The sequence below is a fragment of the Hemitrygon akajei genome, chromosome 23 (assembly GCF_048418815.1).
Source record: "Hemitrygon akajei chromosome 23, sHemAka1.3, whole genome shotgun sequence".
NCBI lineage: Eukaryota > Metazoa > Chordata > Chondrichthyes > Myliobatiformes > Dasyatidae > Hemitrygon > Hemitrygon akajei.
The window spans coordinates 19,043,733-19,066,253 of record NC_133146.1 but is presented as its reverse complement, the minus strand read 5'-3'; the positions used below and the strand labels follow the sequence as shown (position 1 = coordinate 19,066,253).

Sequence of the window (22,521 nt, the reverse complement as noted above, 5' to 3'; positions counted from 1 at the left end):
CTCCAAAAGCACTCGCCACACCATCCGGTGACGGAGGACACCCCGTTCAGAGAGAGATCCCGGCGGCTGGCTCCGGCAGATGTTGAGGACGTGCGGCAGCACCTGCGCAAGTTGAAGGAGGCCGGAATCATAGCTGAGTCCCGAAGTCCTTATGCGTCCCCAATAGTGGTGGCACAGAAGAAGAATGGGCGAGTGCGCATGTGTGTTGACTACAGGACGTTGAATCGGCGAACTGTCCCTGATCAATATACCGTCCCAAGAGTGGAGGATGCGCTGGCCTGCCTGAGCGGTGCGAAGTGGTTCAGTGTGCTGGATTTAAGAAGTGGGTATTACCAGATCCCAATGAGTGCGGCCGATAAAGAGAAGACCGCTTTTATCTGCCCGCTGGGGTTCTTTCAGTTCGAACGAATGCCCCAAGGCATATCGGGAGCCCCAGCCACCTTCCAGAGGCTCATGGAGAGAACTGTGGGGGATATGAATCTGTTAGAGGTGCTGGTGTACCTGGATGATTTGATAGTGTTTGGATCGACTCTGGAGGAACATGAGGAGAGGCTGTTGAAGGTGTTGGGCCGGCTTAATGAAGAAGGGTTGAAGCTTTCCCTGGACAAATGCCAGTTCTGCAAGTCGTCGGTTAACTACGTTGGTCATATCATTTCGCGAGAGGGAGTGGCTACTGATCCAACCAAGATAGAGGCCGTGACCACCTGGCCGAGACCCCAGAAAGTGGGTGCTCTGCGCTCATTTTTGGGGTTCTGTGGGTATTACCGGCGATTTGTGAAAGGATACGCCAAAGTGTGTCATCCGTTGACTCAGCTGTTGTGTGGCTATCCCCCTGTGGGAAAGAAACGGACGGGGGACCAGAGGCAGGACGCTGGAGGGTACTGGAACCCGGCGGAACCTTTTGGCTCGAGATGGGATGATCAATGTGAAGAGGCGTTCCAATCTTTGAAAAGGGCACTGACCCAGGCCCCGGTGTTGGCTTTTGCCGATCCCCAGAAGCCATATGTGCTGCACACGGATGCCAGTCGAGAGGGTCTCGGGGCTGTTCTGTACCAGGAGCATGGCAAAGCATTGAGACCGATAGCCTTTGTCAGCCGAAGCTTGTCGCCATCGGAGAGAAACTATCCCACTCACAAGTTGGAGTTCCTGGCGCTGAAGTGGGCGGTGGTGGACAAGTTGGGCGATTACCTGTACGGAGCCAAGTTTGAGGTGCGAACGGATAACAATCCGCTCACTTATATTTTGACTTCGGCAAAGCTGGATGCCACAGGACATCGGTGGCTGGCGGCCTTGTCGGTATATGATTTCAGCCTGAGGTACCGGCCCGGAAGCAAGAATGTCGATGCGGATGCTTTGTCTCGTCGGGAGCCGGGGGAACAGGAGAGGGATGAGGAGTGGGAGAGTGTCCCTGCCCCTGGAGTGAAGGCGATGTGCCAGTTTGCTATCACCGTGAAGGCCGAGGGAAGAGGGAGGCTGGAACGAGCCGTGGACCATTTGGGGGGTTTTGATGACGCCATACCCCTAGCTTACTGTGACCTGACCGCACTACGGACTAAACAGTTGCCGGAACTGAGTCCGGGGGAAGTGGCAGCTGCTCAGCAAAATGACCCGGGCATTGGCACAGTGTGGAGAGCAGTCGAGAGGGGGGATGGGGCGTTGGCTGAGAAGGCGAAACACCCATTCGTGCCCCTGTTGTTGAAGGAGTGGTCTCGGTTGAAGTTAAAGAATAAAATCTTGTACCGGGTAACGGCGCCTCCGGACCAACCCCACTGTTGGCAACTGGTTCTGCCGGAGGAGTATCGGCAGGCTGTACTCCAGGCCCTACATGATGATTCTGGACACTTGGGGGTGGAAAAGACCTATGGATTACTCAAAGCCCGGTTCTACTGGCCCCGGATGAGGGGGGATGTCGAAGAATACTGTAGGGGCTGCAGTCGTTGCATCCGGAGGAAGACCCTGCCCGCGTTGGCGGCTCCACTGTCGCACTTGCAGAGTGCGGGACCTCTGGACCTGGTATGTATGGATTTTCTGTCGATTGAACCTGACACCAGCAACACCGCGAATGTCTTAGTCATCACCGATCATTACACTCGCTATGCTCAGGCATTTCCCACTAAGGATCAGAAGGCGACGACAGTGGCGAAGGTGTTATGGGAGAAGTATTTTGTTCATTACGGCCTTCCCAGGCGAATCCATAGCGATCAGGGGCGGGACTTTGAGAGCCGCCTTATCCATGAATTACTGACTATGCTTGGGGTTGAGAAATCCAGGACTACCCCGTATCACCCACAGGGAGATCCGCAGCCAGAGAGGTTCAACCGGACCCTGTTGGATATGCTCGGGACGCTGGAGATTGGGCAGAAAAGCAGGTGGAGTCGTCATATTGGACAATTGGTTCACTGTTACAATTGTACTCGCAATGATGCTACAGGATATTCGCCCTATTATCTAATGTTCGGGCGGGAAGCGAGGTTGCCCATTGACTTGTGTTTTGGGGGTGAAGTGGGTGAATTACCCGGGAAGTCCCATCTAAAGTATGTGTCTGACATGAAGAGGGAGTTACAGCGGGCGTACGAGTTGGCCGAGGCGGCGGCTACCAAACAAAACCAGAGGAATAAGATGCGGTATGATCAAAAGGTGAAGTTTGTTCAATTATTGCCGGGCGACCGGGTCCTTTTACGGAATTTGGGACTCCCTGGTAAGCACAAGTTGGCAGACCGATGGGCGGCCAGCCCCTATGTAATAGAGAGCCAGATGCCGAACCTGCCAGTTTACCGGGTGAAACCTGAGGATGGGAAAGGGCCTATCAAGGTACTCCATCGGAATCACCTGCTGCCGCTGGGTCAAGCAGTGCAGGTGGATACGGAGCCAGAGTGGGAGGTTACGCCCAGTACAAGGACTCTGCGCGGCTGCAGAGAGAGGGAAGAGACCGCTGCTGAAGAGCGGGGACGGGTCCCTCGCCCGGAAATGGCTACTGATTCGGAAGAGGACGACTCAGATGAGTGGCCCCTGTTCCCATTCGCTGGTGTTCCAGTACCCGGAGAGGAGGCTCCTGGCCCTTCCCATACTGAAGTGGGTGAGAGGAGGGAAGGTCTTGAGGGCCAGATGGAGAGGCAGCCAATAGTGGTGGGAGAGAGGGTGGAGCCTGAGCGTGAGCCGGAGAGATCTCAGGTGAGGGAGGACCCCCGTGAGGAAGGGGGTGAGGGTCTGTCAGGAAGACCTGGGGTGTCCGAGACAGTGGGTTCGCAGGTGGAGAGGGAGCCCAGGGGGGCAGAAGGGGTATGGAGATCTCAGAGGATTAGGCGCCCCCCAGAGAGGTTGACATATGTGGTACCAGGAGAACCGAGTGTGATTTCTACTGCTCTGGGTAGTTATGTCACTGCTTTCTGCACCTGGGTTGGGTTTTGGGTGTTGCAAGAAGCTTTGGGGAACTCTAGTAATGCCATGAGGGCATGACATTTGCTGGTGGGGAGAGAATGTACAATGTCCTGTGTATGTTACTAAAAAGGGCTTCTTTGGTTTGTTACGAGTAGGAATGCTTCTTTGTCTGTTAAAAGTTTCTCTCGCCGTTGTTTCACTTTAGAATGGCTGATATGGTAATTGTATTCACTTGTTAATCAATGGGGAATGTTATTGTGTTTTGTGAGGCTGGGACCTTGGGGGAGGGGTTGCGCGGGCTTGAGGAGTCCGGAGGGAGACGCCGAGGAAGGAGGACGTGCGCTCGGGAGACCACCGGGGAGTCCGAAGTGGGAGTTTCGGGAGGACGACCACCTAGGAGTCGAATGGTTCGCTGGATGAGCTCCACCGAAGTGCACTAAACTGACTGAATTTTGATAAGTTGGCGCCTTTTGTTTTTTCTTGTATATATATATATATATATTGTACTGCCTAATACTCTTTTAATTTTAGTAAACTCTTTAAAGTGTATGTCATACCGGTATTTGTTGTGAGTTTGATACTACCGGCGGGGCGCGAGGCATAAACTCGATTCTCACAGCACCTGCGTGAACGGGAGGTGGGTTGGTGTGTGGCTGGATTTCTTTTTCCCCTAGACATATACCAGCCTGTTGGGTAAGTGTTACATTTGAATGGTGCGCTAACAGAACAGAACGCACCTTGCCTTTCCATGCTTACAGTCACAGTTAAGACGATGAGCAGAGTGCAGACACTGCAATCACCCAGGCTGAACATGGCCCTTGAAAGCCTCATTCTTGCTCAGCCTTTCTGTTTAAACCTGGGAACCAATGTCACCAAGTGTACCAAGACGAGGTAAAAATGCAAATGAAGGATTCACTTACTATTGGACAGTTATTTGGCTAATTTTCAATTATTATTGGCTTTATCACATTGATTAACATCCAATATGTGCATTATGATTGGCATTTAAATGAGGAGATTTAGAAGTGCACAAGTCTCTATTTGATGAACGTTTGTGCTCGTTAGTTAATTCTGAATAAATACGGCATTTCTTTGTTCAAACTTCAGAACAGTTTGCTGACAGGGGCTATGCTGTTCCTCTTGTACACAACTGAATAAAGGGTAATTGAGGAACGAGTGCAAATCGGTGGCCACAGGAACCAGGGAAGGCTTTAGATCAGGGGTTCCCAAGTTTTTTTATGTCAAGGAAACCTACCATCAGCCATGGACCCCAGATTGGGAACTCCTGCTTAGAGATACACAGAAACCGAACAGGGGCTTTTGTGTGCCTCCTGAGGAAAATGCTCACCCTACCCTCTTTGACAGTGCAGTCAGTCAGTCTCTCAGGTTGGAGGCAGAGCCCCTCCAGTAACTGCCTTCATTCCCTCCTGCCCATCTCCCTCAATCAGTTCCATAGCCACCGGGGGACAGTGTTGGGAGGTGTGTGTGTGTGTACACGCCAGACACCAGTTCCACAGCCAACAGCTCACTCCCGATTCTCAGAGACCCTTCACCCCGAACACAAAAGACCATAAACGATAGAAGCAGAATTAGGCCATCTGGTCCATCGAGTCTGCTCGCCATTCGATTACAGCTGATTTATTATTCGTTTCAAACCCCACTCTCCTGCCTTCTCTAGGGTCATAGTCATTAAACAGTACAGTGTAGAAACAGGTCTTTTGGCCCACATAATCCGAGCAAACTGTTACTCTGTCCAGTCCATCAACCCACACCTGGATCATGGCTCTTCACACCCCTCCCATCCATGTGCAGTACAAATCCAATCTTCTCTGAAATGTTCCAATCAAATCTGCATCCACTATTTCTGCTGGCAGCTCGTTCCAAACTCACACCACCCTGAGTGAAGAGGTCCCCCTCTCAGATTCCTCTTAAATATTTCACCTTTCACTCTAAACCTATCACTTCCAGCTCCAGTCTCACCCAACCGGAGGAGAAAAAGCCTGTTTGCATTTACCCAAAGTACACCACTCATTACTCCGTATACCCTCTATCAAATCTCCCACTCCCCTGCACTCCAGGGAATGAAGCCCTAAACTATTCTACCTTTCCCGATAACTCAAATTCGCTATAAATCGACAACTATGAATAAATCCAGTGATCTGGGGGGATCGATGTGCCTCATCGATTTTGCTTGGTTTTTGTGTGGGAGGGATTTGGGGGTTGAAACGCCTGTTCTGTTTTCGCTCGTGTTTTATTTTTGCAGGGAGGTGGGATTTCAGGTTTGATAATTGTGCTGCTTTTCCTTTCTTTCTTGGTTTCGTGGCTACCCGGAGAATTGAAACATTTCAAAGTTGTATGCTTTGATAATAAAGTGAACCTATCAACCTCCCACTTTTAATACCTCCAGTGACTTGGCCAATGATTATTTGTGCTCAACTGCAATATCCTCCCCACCCTATACGTTCCTATATCCCACCTACACACAGAAACCATCAGCCCTGTCCAGCCCCTGCACTCCTCACCGTCTGACCGTGGGATATCTGGTATTCAGCAAGGTTTTAAATAAAAACTCAGGCCATCAGATTAAACGCAGTATCAGCTCCTCCCTCCACCCACCTGTCCCATCCACCCCGTCAAGTAGTTTGTGCTTGGTCTTACCTGTGAGTGAAAGAGAGAGCCTCGCCCCTGTACTATCCGGGCCGATCACCGTTGCAGTCAGCGCCTGACCGGGCTGGAATGCTCGCTGAGGGTGCTTCATACACTGATAGTGAGGGACAGAAAGAAAAATCTTTTAGTGGACACTCATACAACAGAATCAGGCTTATTATCACTGACATGTGTCGTGAAATTTGCTGTTTTTGTGGCAGCACCAGTGCAAGACAAAAAGTTACCATAAGTTACAAAATTAAACACAACGCGAAAGAGGAATAGCGTTGTGTTTGTGGGTTCAGAAATCTGAAGGCAGAGGGAAAGAAGCTGCTCCTAAAGCACTAAGTGTGGGTCTTCAGGCTCCTGTACCTCTTTCCCAATGGTAGCAATAAGAAGAGATCATGTCCTGAATGGTGAGGATCCTTAATGAGTGATACTGCCTGCAAGGCACGCTTTGAGACAATGCTGTTTATGCTGAGCCAGACTGTGTTGCTGGAAAGGAACCACATCAAGTAACATACACTACAGGGTGCATCGAACACTTGAAAAGGATAAATGTGGAGGGCTGAAGGGGAAGAATGGAAGAATAAAAGGGATGGCACCGCGTCTCACAGAGTGGATGTAGCAGGGGAACTATAAGTGGGTGACGCCTCCTCTCACAGCAAAGGTGAAGAGGGGAAGAATAAGGGGGTGACACCTTCTCTCACAGTGCAGATGAAGCGGGAAGGAGGGGAAGAATAAGGGGGTGCCACCTCTCATAGCACAGATGAAGCAGGGAAGAGGGGAACAGTAAGGGGGTGACACTTCCTTGCATGTGCAGATGAAGCAGGGAAAAGGGGAAGAATAAGGGGGTGACACCTTCTCTCAGTGCAGATGAAGCGGGGAAGAGGAGAAGAATAAGGGGGTGACACCTCTCATAGCACAGATGAAGCAGGGAAGAGGGGAACAGTAAGAGGGTGACACTTTCTTTCATGTGCAGACAAACAAATTGTTAATCTTCCTATATCTTATATCTGCTGGCTTCACTAAGAGGAACAGGCAGGGAGACGTTTGGGAAGTTAGCGTGCAGCTTGCACAGGCTGAGTGGTATCCCAGCCAGCCTGGCATCTCCCAGGCTTGCTGCAGAGCCACTGGACATTCCCAGTAGAGAGGGAATAGACAACCAACTGCTGACACTGAGATGTTAGCCTCTGAACCCCAAGGAAATGGTGGAAACACCCAGCCACTCACAGTATACAACCTGACACTCACCTTGTGACTGAGGGACAGCAACAGCTGCTCGACATTCCCATGGATATCGTGGGTCACTTCGACATCCAGGCACTGCTTGGCACTGTAGTACTGCGGACAGGAGAAAGGGTAGAACACACTGAGCCATGGCGGAGAATTACAGGACACACAATGGGGGAAAGAAGGTAACAGCTACCTGCAGAGGGAAGCTGAGTGAGCTGGACTTGAGGACCATGATCAAATAAGAGTGGCTTTATCATCTGGGACAGCCTAATAGACTCCAATCCAGTTGGGTTCAAAGTTCAAAGTAAATTTATTATTAAAGCACATGCATGTTACCATATATTATTCTAAGGAAAAATAGAAATAAAATAGAATTTACCAAAAAAAAAATCCTCCAAGGGACTACAACTTTATCATGGTTTGGAGGTTTGCATGCCTCAGTGACCTGGAGAACACTACTGGCTGGAGCAGGGCTTTGTGCTTTGGCTCTTGGTAGGGTTACCCATGCCAAACAGGTCAAAGGGTAGAGGCCAAACTAAGACTGGTCCACGGGACCTCCAGATTTTTATTTGGGGGGGGGATGGGGTTTAGCTCACTGCTAACAAACCTGATGGTCAAACAAAACTGTTATGGAAACACTAATGAGGAATCCTTCCACTTCCATGAGCGGGGCAGAAATGAGGACCCCGAACCACACCCGGGGCACAATAGAGAAGATGGCCAAGGACAGACAGATGGACGAACGTCGTTGCTACCTTAAATGCCGGTGGCATTACAGGCAAAAGTTCTTACAGAAAAAAAAAAACTTTATGTAATGTTAACTTCTGCATCTAGCCCTCCTACCATTGTTACCAGAACCCAGCGAGAAACAGCATCACCATTATCATGCAGTCAATGCCACCACCCCTGGGACCAACTCTCATCATCCAGTGTTCTATAACCCAAGGGTCATGTGCCAGGACAGCCCTGACTCTCGAAAAGGCCACACTGGTAACTCTGTCACAAGGCAACTGTGCATTTCAGTGGGTAATCAACCTCAAAATGACTACATCACTGAAGCACAGTCCACAATCACCCCTCCCCGAAAGTGCACAGCACTACCCACCCCGAACTCAACACCAGAAAGACATCAGTGCCAGTACCCTGTACACGTAGCAGGTCAGTACTTGTCCGAGCTTGAAGGCCTGCAGCCTGTCCACCAGCTTCTCATCCTGCGGTACAGCGGTACGCTTCTCTGACAGTTTACTGGAAGGATAAGGACAGCAGAGGGAACAAGCCCACAGTTATAAGATTAGATCCAAGTTCAAATTTCATTTTAACTTTCAAGTAACTGGTTTGGGAATTCATGCTCCTGTGGCTCTCAGAATCAGGTTTGTTATCACGGACATATTGCTCTACTGAACACTGTGGGCATGCTAGGTTGTGTTGGTTAATGCAACAGACACATTTCACTGTATAGATGTCCATTTGATAAAGGGAAGCTGATGAACGCAAGGCAGTGGATGTTATCGACATGAACTATAGCAAGGCATTTGACAAACTCGCGCATGGGAGGTTGGTCAAGAAGGTTCAGTCGCTGAGCATTCAAGACGAGGTAGCAAACTGGATTAGACATTGGCTTTGTGGGAGAAACTAGAAAGTGGCGGTAGACTGTTGCCTCTGACTGGAGGCCACACCACACAGATCAGAACTGGGTCTGTTTGCTTGTCATCTATCTGGATGATAATGTGGTGAACTGGATCAGGAAGTTTGTGGATGACACCAAGATTGGGGATATAGTGGACAGTGAAGAAGACTATCAGAGCTTGCAGCAGGATGTGAGCTCCATGTCAACGTTTAAGAGAAGTCTGGACAGGTACGAGGATGGGAGGGGTCTGGGTGCAGGAAATTTAAATGGTTTGGCACAGACTAGATGGGCCGATTGGCCTGTTTCGGTACTGTACTCTTCCATGATTTTATGGTGTTTGCACAACCTCATCCACATTCTCACTGCTGAACTCCCTCCATCTTACACTGATGTCTCCTGGTTCTGATCCCTGCCAGGTGTAGATACCCTATCACCCCATCAAATCGTTCACAATTCTAAAACCTTCTGGTTCACCTTTTCAGAGAAAACTTCATCCAGTTGCTTCTCCCTCCACCGATGTCGCCTGAGCTGCTGAGTGTTCCCAACATTTTCTGTTTTTATTTCAGCTTCAAACACTGCCGTTTTGTGAACTGCCAGTCTGTTCAATTCTTCCTCTTAGTTTTAACCCACTAGCTCATGAATCTTCTTTGAGTATACAATTGGAACTGAGGCGGGCACCCTGACTGGGATGGATAAGCTGGCCGAAGGGCCTATTTCCGTGCTCTCTGACTCTATAGTGACTGAACATTGTTTTTACGTTGTGTGGACCTGGCTCGGTTACGGGGTGCACTCTGAATGCCCTGTAGAACCGCAGCACCAGACCCAGCGCTCGATACAACGCCGTCTCTTACCTGGGTCGCAGAGTCAGCACCGGCTGATTGGCTGTGAAACCCGAGTGTGTGATGGGCAGAAACCTAGCACGACAGGGAGACAAATGTCAGTCAGTCACAGAAAACACTGAGAAATTTGCTCCGCTAGGTCAGAGGTAAAGCGCCCCCCCCCCCCCCCCCCACCCAGCACCGGCGTCTCAGGAAAACCCACGTACATTCCGCACGCAGCTTCATTCAGGGGCGGCACAGAGCATAGGGGCTAGCGCAATGCTATAACAGCGCCAGCGACTCAGGTTCAATTCTGTTGCTGTCTGTAAGGAGTTTGCACGTTCTCCCTGTGACCACATGGGTTTCCTCAATGTGTTCCCGTTCCCTCCCACATTCCAAAGACCAACGGGTTAGTAGGATAATTGGTCAGATGGGTGTAATTGGGTGGTGTGAGTACATTGGCTGGAAAGGCCCATTACCATGCTGACATACCACCTAGTCTTCATACACTGTCACGTCCATCTCAGCGGGGTTATCTTTATTGTTTATTTTATTTAGAGATACAGTGCAGAACAGGCCCTTCGAGCCGCACACCCCGATTTAACCCTAGCCTAATCATGGGGAAACGACCAATCAGCCTACTAACTGGTACGTCTTTGGACAGTGGGAGGAAATCAGAGCACCCAGGAAAACCCATGCCTGCCACGGGCAGGACGTACAAACTCCTTACAAGAGGATGGAGGAATTGAACTACTAACTCTGAAGTGCTGAGCAGGAATAGTGTTGCACTAACTGCTACGTAAACCGTGGTGACTAATTAGACATGGACAATAAACTCTGTTTAGCAGTCAGCACTAGCTTGCTCCAACCAGAGTGATGTGGTGATGTTACTATCCTGCTGTTGTGCAGATGATGCTGGTTCTCCCCCAACCCCAGTGCAGTACGGTCAAGCCGCAACCCACAGCTACCACCCACCCACAGTCACTTACTTGGGGGACCTTGTCTCTTTGCCTCCAATGACCTTTGCAGTCACCGTGTTGCCGATTTTCAGGCTCGACGTTGGAACCGTTCCTTCGGAGACGTGGTCGAGGATCTCCGAGGCGTGAACAAAGCCGGTCACCCCGCCCGGCAACGTGACGAAGAGGCAGGTCGGCCGCACCGACTTCACGGTCCCACTGACGACATTGCCGACGCACAGAGTATGCTGGACCTGGGGGGCTGCCTCCTCCGCCCGATCTGGAGGCTCGTAGCCTCGGTCTGGCCGCCGGCGTTTACCGGGTCCCCGGCTGGACAGCGGGATGCCCTGGTGCTCCCTGCCACCGGCCTGAAGCTTCACGGACACTGTCTGCCCTTCGGAGAGCTTCTCCGAGTCGAAGTGGAACGTGTCGTTTAGGTGGGAGGCGATGGGAATGAAGGTGAGCTGCGAGGAGCCTGACAGAGATGCGACAGCGACATCCGACGCCACAAATTGCACCACCGCCGACTGCGATGGAGCTCCCTTCTGCTGCTGCAGGAATGCATAACAGAGACACTATTAACTGCATATTGCTAACTCAGAAATCGCTTGCTAAATGTGAAAGCACAGAAGCCTACTTGGACCTGCACTGGCTCTTTAAAATCCCATTCCCCACCCCTGGATGCTACCTGGAATACATAGACTTTAAACTTTGTACAAAACATAAGCACATTACGACATAAACAGTAGGGGGAATGGAGTGATATTCCAGAGATGCCTGTCGGCACAGTCAGCTTTCAAAAGGAAACTGGACAACAGATCGCTGAGAAAGAGTGGGATAAAATTACAGGAAGGATGTAGAAGCCTTAGAGAGGGTGCAAAGGAGATTTATCAGGATGCTGCCTGGAGTAGTGAGGGTGTCTCACAAGGAGAGGTTGAACATGCCAGAGCTTTTCTCTTTTGAATGAAGGAGAACGAGAAGTGATTTGATAGAGGTATATGACATGATAAGAGGCATGACTAGAGGGGACAGCTGGCGCCATTTTCCCAGGACGGCAAAGGCTAATATGAGCAGCCATAATTTTAAAGTGATGGTGAAGTGCAATATGGGGGCAAGATTGAAAAGGTTGATGAATACAGGACTGAAGGCATTACATTTGAATGCATGCAGTGTACGGAATAAGGTAGATGATCTTATAGTGCATTTAGAGATCGGCAGGTATGGTGTTGTGGGCATCACTGAGTAATGGCCAAGAGAAGATTATAGCTGGGAGCTTAACATCCAAAGATACACATTGCATCAAAAGGACAAGCAGGTAAGCAGTGGGGTAGGGTGTTTCTGTTGGTAAAAGTTAAATTATAGGCTAGTTAGCCTGGCTTCAGCGGTTGGAAAGGCATTAAGAGTGCATTATTAGGATGGGATTTCAGGATACTTAGAGGCACACGATAAAGTAGGCCAAAGTCTTTCAAGGTTCTTTTGACCTGGAGTTACACACTGACTTTGGTTCTCTGTGGAAATGGGACCCATTCTCAGGGCCTCACGACCCGCCGCTTTTTGATATGCGAAGGACGCAGCCTGGAAGACTAGCGCGCCTTCAGGATGCCCGATTTTCGTGGCTCTGGAGACGGGCTGATCCAAGGCTGGTGCTGCCCATTGAAGTGACGCGGGAGAACACGGAAGATCGGAAGCAGCGAGCTTGCTGCTTTTAACATCATAAATCAGCGAGTTGTTTTGTTATGTCTCCCCTCTCTTTCCGTTATTAGGCAGAGAGAGATCCTGTGGTATGTCGAATACTGGGTGAACGAGTAGTCTTTGGGGTACTGCAAGTCTGTGTCTTTACCGATGCTTTACTGCACGCTTGAGCGCTCGGTGGGGGGTGCCGATGCTTTTTTGCTGGTGGGGGGGTTGTTGCTTTGCTGCTGTTTCTGCGTGGGAGGGGGAGCTGGGGGGGGGTACTTTAGGTTCTAGCATTTAACCGTCATTCATTCTTTGGGGCACTCCTCTGCTTTTGTGGATGTTTGCGAAGAAAAAGAATTTCAGGATACATATTGTATACATTTCTCTGACATTAAATGTGCCTATTGAAACCTAGTGCAAAGGGGCTTGGGAGTCCTTGTGCGGGATTCCCTAAACTTGCAGGCTAGTGGTAAGTGCAATGTTAGCATTAATTTCAAGAGGTCTAGAACATAAAAGCAGGAATGTAATGCTGAAGCTTTACACTGAGCAGACCACACGGAGTACTACGAGCAGCTTTGGGCCCTTATCTATGAAATGATGTGTGGGCATTAGCGAGGGTCCAGTGGAGATTCATGAGAATGACTTGGGGAATGAAAGGGAGTTTTTGATGGCTCTGGGCTTCTACTTGCTGGAGTTTTGAAGAATGTGTGTGTGTGTGGAGGAATCTCACTGAAACCTCTCAAATATTGAAAGACCTAGGTAGAGTGGATATGGAGAGATGATTCCTGTAGTGGGGTACCACCTTAGAATAGAAGGGTGTTCCTTTAGAACAGAGATGAAGAACTTCTCTAGCCAGAGGATGATGCATCTGTGGAATCATTGCCACAGATGGCTGTGGAGGCCAAGTCATTGGGTATATTTACAGCAGAGGTCGCTAGGCTCTTGATTAGTTTGGGCATCAAAAGTTAACGGGGAGAATGGTATGGAGAGGGATTATAAATCAGCCATGATGGTATGGTGGAGCAGGTCAATGAGCGGAATGGCCTGATTCTTCTCCTATGCCTTAAGGTCTTGTGGACTGGAAGAAGGTACAAGGTGGTATAAGAGGTAGTTTCTCTTTACACTGAAAGTGGTGTGAGCATGGATGGGTAGTGGTAGACAGTTATATCAGGGACATTAAAGGAACTCTTAGAGAGTCACTTGGTTGAAAGAAAAATGTAGAGCTACATGGGAGGGAAGGACTAGATTGACCTTCAAGGAAGGATTAGATAGATCTTCAAATAGGTTAAAAAGCCGACATAATATTGCCAGATTTCTGACTTTCCTCATCCGTGGCACAGATGAGCTCTAGGCCGAGCAGCTGCCCACAGCTCCAGTGATGCTGCTTTGATTCTACCAGGAGTTGCTCTGAGACCTGTCACAGACTCAATGGGCTGAATGGCCATCTTCCCGGCCATATATATCAATGACAGTATCAGGTAACCTCTCAGATCCAAAAAGAACAGTAACTTCTGTGACCTTGCCTGATAATAAGTCTATTGCTCCTCATCGCATCCTGGAAAACCTCTTCCACAACCTTTCACAGGTTGAAGCGCACAGTCAACAACTGAGCTAAACAATTATTCTAAAGCAGGGTCATGCTGCTTATGTCTATAAACATAATGAACCACTTTGTGACAGTCCACATTTGTGAATGTGGAAACTCAGATGTTTTGCCCAACTACCCTCTCCAATCTTCACAGACTTTCAGCTCTTGTACCTGTTCATTTTCAAATCAAGCAGTCCCAGACCAGTTAAGGTACGGGCTGGAAACAGTGCACAGTTATCTCCGTACCAATGCATCATAAGCCTCAGTTACTCTTAACAGACCAGTGGTCCTCTGCTGATTATACCTCTACACTGCAGTACAAGACCTCTTCCTCTCCTCTGGGAACCTGTCCTTGAGGTAAAGGAGACCAGACCTCTACAGAGTGCACAGTTCACGTTTACTGCTCTAGTGCCCACCTTGGCCTGATCGAGTTTTCAGCAGGGATGGTCACCCACACCCCCCACACTGGGATGGTTCTTCTCCCCTGATAACATAGCCTCCTCTCATCCAATCCTCTTGTGTTAAATCACAAGCCAACTCTACCTGGAAGGGTAGGAGGAGCTGCAAACTAACCCATTCCCCTGCTCAAAGCCCTCGAGGACCACCAACCTCACACTGACAGGTAAAGGCATTGGTGTCTACCACCACACTCCTGGCTGCAATCTAAACAGTTCCTCACACAGAGAGGTAAAGACCCTGGAGAGCACCACTCTCACTCTCCCGACCGTAGCCTGGACTCCTGCACAGACAATTAAAGGCCCGGCACCACCACCACCCCACACACTTGTACCTTTTTGACACGTGCACCCAGCAGTTCCGGGCGGAGTGAAACATGAACTGTAGAGGAGAGGAGATCGATGAAGAGCACCACTGCTGCTGACTGTTGCCCAGGGGTCACAGGCGCCTCTGAGGAAGAAACAAAGGAAATAATCAGGCCATGTTGGCACCAAAGGCAGGGCTGAAGCAAAACTAGACAGCATCCCAGGAATGGGTAGGCCAGGACAGGGCCACAGTAACCACTCAAATTCTGGAGAGGTATGAACCCTTAAGCTTCTGGTTCAGAAAGAAATTAGTGGCCCCATTTCACCAAAAAGCCAACAGATTAGGTGTGAACGCACCCCCTTGGTGATAGCGACTGGCTGTAACAGTCAGCCCAGCAACCTGCTCGCCAGTGAAAAGTGCTGTCCCGTCAGATTTCACTGCATCCACGGTGAGTTTCAGCTTCTGTCCAGTAACCAGGCGGCTCAGATTAGCAACAACTGCAGATTCTGAAACAAGGAACATCACGGAGAGTTAAGGACCCAGCTTGCAACAAATGCCCAGCACACGCCATTCTCTGTACAACTCCTCACCCAACCCTCCACCCAATTAGATTCTGGCTTGTAACCCACCCCCCACCTTAGGTGCCAGATGCAGTGACTCCTGGTGCTTACAGTGACATCAGAGGAAATCACCACCCACAAGGACACCCGTGGACAGATCCAGGCTGCAGGGAGATGGTTGTGCAAACAATGATCTCAACAGAACGGTGCTAGCGTGAGAAATGAATGGAATAGGACCATCCGTGAAATGTACTGGTATTGGTGTATCCAGAGAGCCGTGCCTGTCATGTGACAGCACTGCCCTCACCTGGTCGGAGGTCACACCACCTGCCTGTCACGTGACAGCACTGCCCTCACCTGGTCGGAGGTCACACCACCTGCCAGTCAACATTTCACCCCTCCCAACTAATCAATGCACACTTAACTATTGGCCACCTTAATTGTATTAACCCATCTAGCACCAAGCTGTTGGCCCCCCGGTGAATCACCTGGGCTGGACCCTCCAGTCCCCTGACCTATAAAGGGTGCTACATGTGTTTGGCTCACTCTTTCTTTTGCTATCCTCGAGGGACCACCCTGCTTCACTCCAGGCTGAAGAGTGCAGGACAGCGCTGGAGACACGTGGGAAGGTGTGCATTGAATAGGGTTGTGGGATGTCCCTGTAGCAGAGAGCCGTGCCTGCCCGTAGTCAAGGGGTGGCGGGTATCATAGTTACTTTTCCCTTGCTTGTATGTGTACCTGTACTCTGTCCCCACACCTTTTTCCCATGTATTGTACTGCCGACCTGACTTTTCCCACGCTAGTCTACTCTAAGCGTGTTTGTGCGAATATTGTAGCCTCTTGTGTTGTTCCCAAGCTCTTCTCCCCTTGTAAATAAACTCCATATTATTAAAACTGTGTGTCCAGAGCCCTTGCCTTTGAGACCCACAGAATCTGTCTCATTTCCATCACAACATATGGGTAAATAACAAATGGTTGAATTTCATGTATTAAGAAAACACAGGTGCATTTTTCATGATTCAGTCTGCCGAAATCTTCCCAACATCAAGGTACGCCTGAGCCGTGGATTTAAGAGCTGCAGCCTCTGACAGTCACCACTGAGGGGCACAGAGGTGGAAAACAGGCAAAGATTTTAAAGATGAAGGAGAATAGCTTACTTGTCACTTACATCAAAACATATAGTAAAATGCATCACCTGAGCCAACAATCAACACAGACTGAGGACGTGCTGGGGGGCAGCCTGCAAGTGTCACATGCTTCTGGCGCTGACATTATATGCCCACAATTTACTAAGCTCAACCCATATTCTCTAGAATGAGGGAGGAAAACGAACCCAGAGAAAACTCAAACGGTAACTAGGAGAGCATTCAAACCCCTTACAGACAATAGTGCGATATGAACCCAGATCATTACCATTGTAGTGTCATGTTAACACATTAGGGCTACCCTGCGACTCTAATGTGAGACATTCTACAGGTCAGCTAAATATGGCATTCTCCTTTCACTGAAGGTTAACGATTCAGGGCCAGGGTGGGGAAATCGAGAAATGGTTTACAGAGGAAATTGTTATTAGAAAAGGAATTCACTGTTTCTCAACAGTGAACTATGACTGAGACCAACCATAATGGCAAGATATTCATAGTCTCAATGGTCTCTCACATACACAGGCCAAGTGGAAATTCTCCCTCACAGGAACATTTGCTGTACTTTGCACCACAAACATTTATCACATTTTGACATTACCCCTCCGGCCCATAAAGGCCCTGATGAAATCCAGCTCTGTCAGGTACTGGCTCAAGAGGGCAAGACTCTCCCGAGCGGTGTCCCCAGATCCACAGTCCGCAACTTTCAGAGTCAGCAGGACTCGCCTCTTCTCCTCATCCAGATTCGTCACCATGGCAACCACCGTCTGTCCCACCGCAAAATGGTCCGCAGTGTTGGTGACAAACTTATCAGACATGGCCTGGAGAAGCAAGAATATTAATTTACAGAATTGCCATTCTGAGGAACAGTGGTTTCTAATATACCCAAACTACTTCTTCAATACCTCAAACTCCAGCTTGTGACCCTCAACGACCATCTCATCACAAATTAATTCCATCTCGTTTATTCCCACAATGGGAACATTCCCAAATCCCGTGTCCGACTTGGTTGGACTCCAATCCACAACTCTTGAGTGCTTGCACTCTGATTAGATTTCACAACATGTAACTCATTCTTTAGAGTTTATTTCCTGGTATAAGATGTTTTTAAAAACTCTTCTGAAATGTTTTAGGAAGCTGTTTAAGACCAACCCTGCTTATCTAGAGGTTGGCACAGGAAGTAAGCTACAGAGAGTTGTAAAACTAGCCTACTCCATCATGGGCACTAACCTCTGTAGTATCCAGGTCATAAGACCATAAAATATAGGAGCAGAATTAGGCCATTTGGCCCATCGAGTCTGCTCTGCCATTTCACCATGGCTGATCCATTTTCCCTCTGAGCCCCAGTTTTCTGCCTTCCCCCATGTATCCCTTCACACACTGACCAATCAAACATATATCAGCCTCTGGCTTAAATATATATATATATCTATATATAAATAAAGACTTGGCTTCCTCAGCTGCCTCTGGCACAGATTCGCCACTCTCTGGCTAAAGAAATTCCTCCTCATCTCCGTTCTAAAAGGACGTCCCTCTATTTTGAAGGCTGCGTCCTCTGGTCTTAGACTCTCCCACCGCAGGAAACATTCTTTTCACATTCACTCTATCGAGGCCTTTCACCATTCGATAGGTTTCAATAGGTCACCCCTCATTCTTCTAAATTCCAGTAAATACAGGCCCAGACTCATCAAACACTCTTCATATGACAAGCCATTGAATCCTGGAATAATTTTCATGAACTTCCTTTGAACCCTCTCCAGTTTCAGCACTTCCTTTTGAGATAAGGGATCCAAAACTCCACACAATACTCCAAATGAGGCCTCACCAGTGCTTTATAAAGTCTCAACATTACATCCTTGCTTTTATATTCTAGTCCTAATGAAATGAATGTTAACATCGCATTTGCCTTCCTCACCACAGACTCAACCTGCAAATTAACCTTTAGGGAATCCTGCACAAGGACTCCCAAATCCCTTTGCGCCTCAGATTTTTGCACTTTTTCCTCAATTTATAAAATAGTCAACCCTTTCATTTCTTCTACCAAAGTGCTTGGCTGTATACTTCCTGGCAATGTATTCCATTTGTCACTTCTTTGCCCATTCTTCTAATCTATCTAATTCCTTCTATAGCCTACCTATTTCCTCAAAACTACCTGGCCCTCTACCTATCTTCGTACCGCCTGCAAACTTTGCAACAAAGCCATCAATTCCATCATCCAAATCATTAACGTACAATGTAAAAAGAATTGGTCCCAACACAGACCACTGTGGAACACTGGTCACCAATAGCCAACCAGAAAAGGCTCCCTTTATTCCCACTCCTTGATTTTTGCCAATCAGACACTGTTTTATCCACACTAGAATCTTTTCTGTTATACCATGGGTTCGTAGCTTGTTAACCAGTCTCATGTGTGACACCTTGTCAACGGCCTTCTGAAAATCCAAGTACAAAATATCCTTGTTATTTCCTCAAAGAATTTCAACAGATGTCAGGCAAAATTTTCCTTTGAGGAAACCATGCCGACTACGGCCTATTTATCATGCGCCTCCAAGTACCCTAAAACCACATCCTTAACAATCGACTCCAACATCTTCCCAACCCCTAAGGTCAGATCTCAATTCCTTTTCTTCTGCCTCTCTCCCTTCTTGAAGCATAGAGTGACATTTGCAATTTTCCAGTCTTCCGGAATCATTCTAGAATCTAGTGATTCCCACTAAGTTTTGCTCTATTATATGCCCTCTCTTTGGCTTTTATGTTGGCTTTGACTTCTCTTGTTAGCCACGGTTGTGTCATTTTGCCTTCAGAGTACTTTCTTCCTCTTTGGGATGTATATATCCTGTGCCTTCTGAACGGTTTCCAGAAATTCCAGCCATTGCTGCTCTACCATCATCCCTGCCAGTGTTCTTTTCCAATTAATTCTGGCCATCTCCTCTCTCATGCCTCTGTAATTCCCTTTACTCCATTGTAACATCTGACTTATCTTCAAGGAGTGATGTCTCAGAAAGGCGGCGTCCATCATTACGGATCTCCGCCACTCTGGGCATGCCCTCTTCTCATTGTTACCACCAGGGAGGAGGTACAGGAGCCTGAAGGCACACACTCAACGATTCAGAAACAACTTCTCCCCCTCTCCCATACAATTCAAAAATGGACATTGAACCCATGAACACTTGCTCACTAATTTTTTTTAAATTTCCTTTTTTTTTGGACTACTTATTTGATATATATATCACAAACTGCCATTCTTTTTTTCTTGATCTATTTTCATTGCAGTGCTGCCGTGAAGTTAACTAGCATTGTTAACCAAAAGTACTGAAGCAAACACCATCATTATAACTACTGAAACTGTACTGAATTACCATTGACCTTAAGGATATAAAAATGTGGTGTACTTTGAGTTTGTGAGTCCCTCCACAAGAATGCCTGCGTGTTGTGATGAATAAAGACTTGTATATCACCAGCTTCAGTGCCTCTGGTGATTTTGATCACAGTCACAACAGTAGTATGGGGTTTGCAGGCACTTTGTCTCTTTGGATGCAGTCACAGAGTTCCTGACTGGTAAGGTACTATTTTCCTTCCCCTTGAGATCTCTGTAAAGCAGATGGGCTTCTACCAATATATGAAATAATCATAGAGTATGTCTACAGAAACTATGCCAGACAGTTAACATCTTTAATCTTTAACAAATATATCTGGTATCTCTGACAAATTTCACAGCCTACATGTAAGTCAGTGAAAATAAATTTGCATCTGATTTATAGCCACTTTTACCAAGTCCAAACTTGCAACCCCAGGTTCTGTCATTTAATGTAAACCGACATTAAATTCTCAGATTAGTCCAGTAACACAAGCTCTGCCCCACCGTACCCCAAGTACAGCATCATCTGAGCTGTGCAGTGCTTGCAAGACAATCAGAACTCGCGGCTGTAAAAAGGAAATAGGACTCACGGCTTTGGGAGCCAGGCCGACCAGTCTGTGTGCAAATTCCACAAACACTCCGTACGGCATAATGTTCTTCACCATTCCTGTCATGACCATCCCCACCTGGAAACAAACAGAGACAAGCAGTTACAGGATAGCTCGGTGTTCCTCGCCTTTACGTGAGGAAAAATATACTCGGGATGAGGAGTGGGAGGTCAGAGAAGAGGAGGAGGACAATGAGTGTGCAGGCATGGAGAGATGATTGCACTTGAATGTACCAGCATGGCTGGAGGACTAACCCTCAGTGGGGATGCTGGAGGGAAAATACAAAGAAGCCATTTGCCCCAGGCATTATCACATTTCACATCATACAAGTCACTGATAACAAATATGATTCTGATATATAGCCATGTTGACTTGGAGCAGTCCAAAGGGGTCTGACCAAGAGGAGAATTTTCCTGTGACTCTCTGGAATAATCACAGTCAATGCTGAGCCACAGAACATGGAGCACTACAGCACAATACAGGGCCTCTGCTCCATGAAGTTGCAACAAGCTTTTAACCTATTCTAACCCTCTCATATATCGCTCCATTTTTCTAATCCCATGTGCCTATCTAGGTGTTTCTTAAATGTCCCTTATCTGTATCTGCCTCTACCTCCACCCTGGCAATGCATTCCATGCACTCACCACTCTAAAAAAATATTACCTCTGGCATCCCCCTATCATCCTGCAATCACCTTAAAATTATGGCCCCCTGAATTAGACATTTCTGCTGTAGGAAAAAGTCACTAATTTTCTGTTACAACTTAGGATGCTGCTCAATGCATCAGGTTCATGGGTGCCCAGCAGAGCAATCTCATCAACCCCTTTCCCTCTCCTTGCAACTTGTTCTCTTTCACACATAGTTCACCACGGCAAGTTTGGGGTGTCTATTCAAAGCAGAGATAGATACCCAGGCACTGAGTTGACCAGGGGTTATTTAGCTAATACTCTCCAAACCAGCCTGTGCAGACTAAACTGTGGGAACCAGTGATTAGTGGCTTGAGATGGGGAAGCAGCCAGGCCATGTCTGGAGCATGGGGCTGTTTCTTCGCTGCAGCAGAAGGATTTTGCTAAGGAGCACAATCCAAAGATCCTCCAACGCTTCTGAGGAGCTGAGCAACTGCAGGGGTCACCCCTGGTAAAGGGGGTTTAACTCTTTCTGTCTTTCTTCTCCAAGGCAACCACTCCTCTCCTCACAACTTTTCTAATGTCACAGCTTGGGGTAAAACATAATCAGTGTTGAAGCTGACGTGGATCTCAGCCTGCCCTTCCTATGATCCTGTCTGGATGCTCTTTGCTTTTCACTGTGGGCTAGAAAACCTGTAGCTGGGCTGTACAGCTGTACCTTCTATTGGGCTCGTTTCAAAAGCACAGAGCACTGCTCCAATGTGATCTTCCAGTCTTTGCAGCCTGCTATGCTGTTCAACAAAATTAACTGGTTGCCCAAACTTCCGAATTCCTAGACTTCTCCAAAACACCGGGGCAATACCGCTGCAGCAAACACACAAGGTGAAGTGGCTGGGTCTGAGTTACTCTGCTTACATTTGAAAATCACTTCACTCAGTTTACACCCATTGCAGCCTGGCTCCTTGCTCTAGTGTGAAAACAAAAGAGAATGCAGATGCAGAATCTGGAAAATAAACAGAATGCTGCAAGTTTTGGACTTCAACATTTAATAGAAGTTTCAATGTTTAGGGAACAGCTTCTACCCCACTGCCATCAGATTTCCGAATGGACAATGAATCCTGTACACTACCTCACCACTTTTTCTTAAATTCTTCTTTGCTTTCTTTTTGATTCATTTTGATTTCTGATTTCTTTTCTATTTCCTGTTGTAATTTATAGTTTTTACTATTATGTATTGCAATGTACTGTCGCCACAGAACAATACATTTTACAATGAATGTTAGTGATATTAAATCTGATCTGATTTACACACAAAATGCTAGAGGCATTATCTTTTTAAGACCTTAGAAAAATTTAATTTTGGGCCTAATTTTATTCGTTGGGTTAAATTAATTTACTTGTCTCCTACTGCTCAGGTTATTACTAACTCTCAAATTTCTAAGCCCTTTAAATTACAGCGGGGAACTAGACAAGGTTGCCCTCTTAGTCCTTTACTTTTTGCTTTAGCTATAGAAGCCTTAGCAATAGCATTTTGGGAAT

The 22,521-nt window shown here is 47.8% G+C and overlaps 1 protein-coding gene across 2 annotated transcripts in view; it reads right to left on the bottom strand.

The window, feature by feature from the left end:
• pdcd11 (programmed cell death 11) overlaps positions 1-22,521 on the bottom strand; it is a 75,199-nt gene that overhangs the window by 24,447 nt on the left and 28,231 nt on the right. For both annotated transcript variants that reach the window (XM_073027073.1, XM_073027072.1), the window contains exons 17-25: positions 20,339-20,434; positions 16,992-17,211; positions 15,045-15,194; positions 14,717-14,832; positions 10,695-11,212; positions 9,739-9,801; positions 8,403-8,505; positions 7,279-7,368; positions 6,037-6,139 (exon numbers count right to left, since the gene is read on the bottom strand). In XM_073027073.1, coding sequence (XP_072883174.1) covers positions 6,037-6,139; positions 7,279-7,368; positions 8,403-8,505; positions 9,739-9,801; positions 10,695-11,212; positions 14,717-14,832; positions 15,045-15,194; positions 16,992-17,211; positions 20,339-20,434 — 1,459 coding nt within the window. The remainder of the gene's footprint in view (positions 1-6,036; positions 6,140-7,278; positions 7,369-8,402; positions 8,506-9,738; positions 9,802-10,694; positions 11,213-14,716; positions 14,833-15,044; positions 15,195-16,991; positions 17,212-20,338; positions 20,435-22,521) is intronic.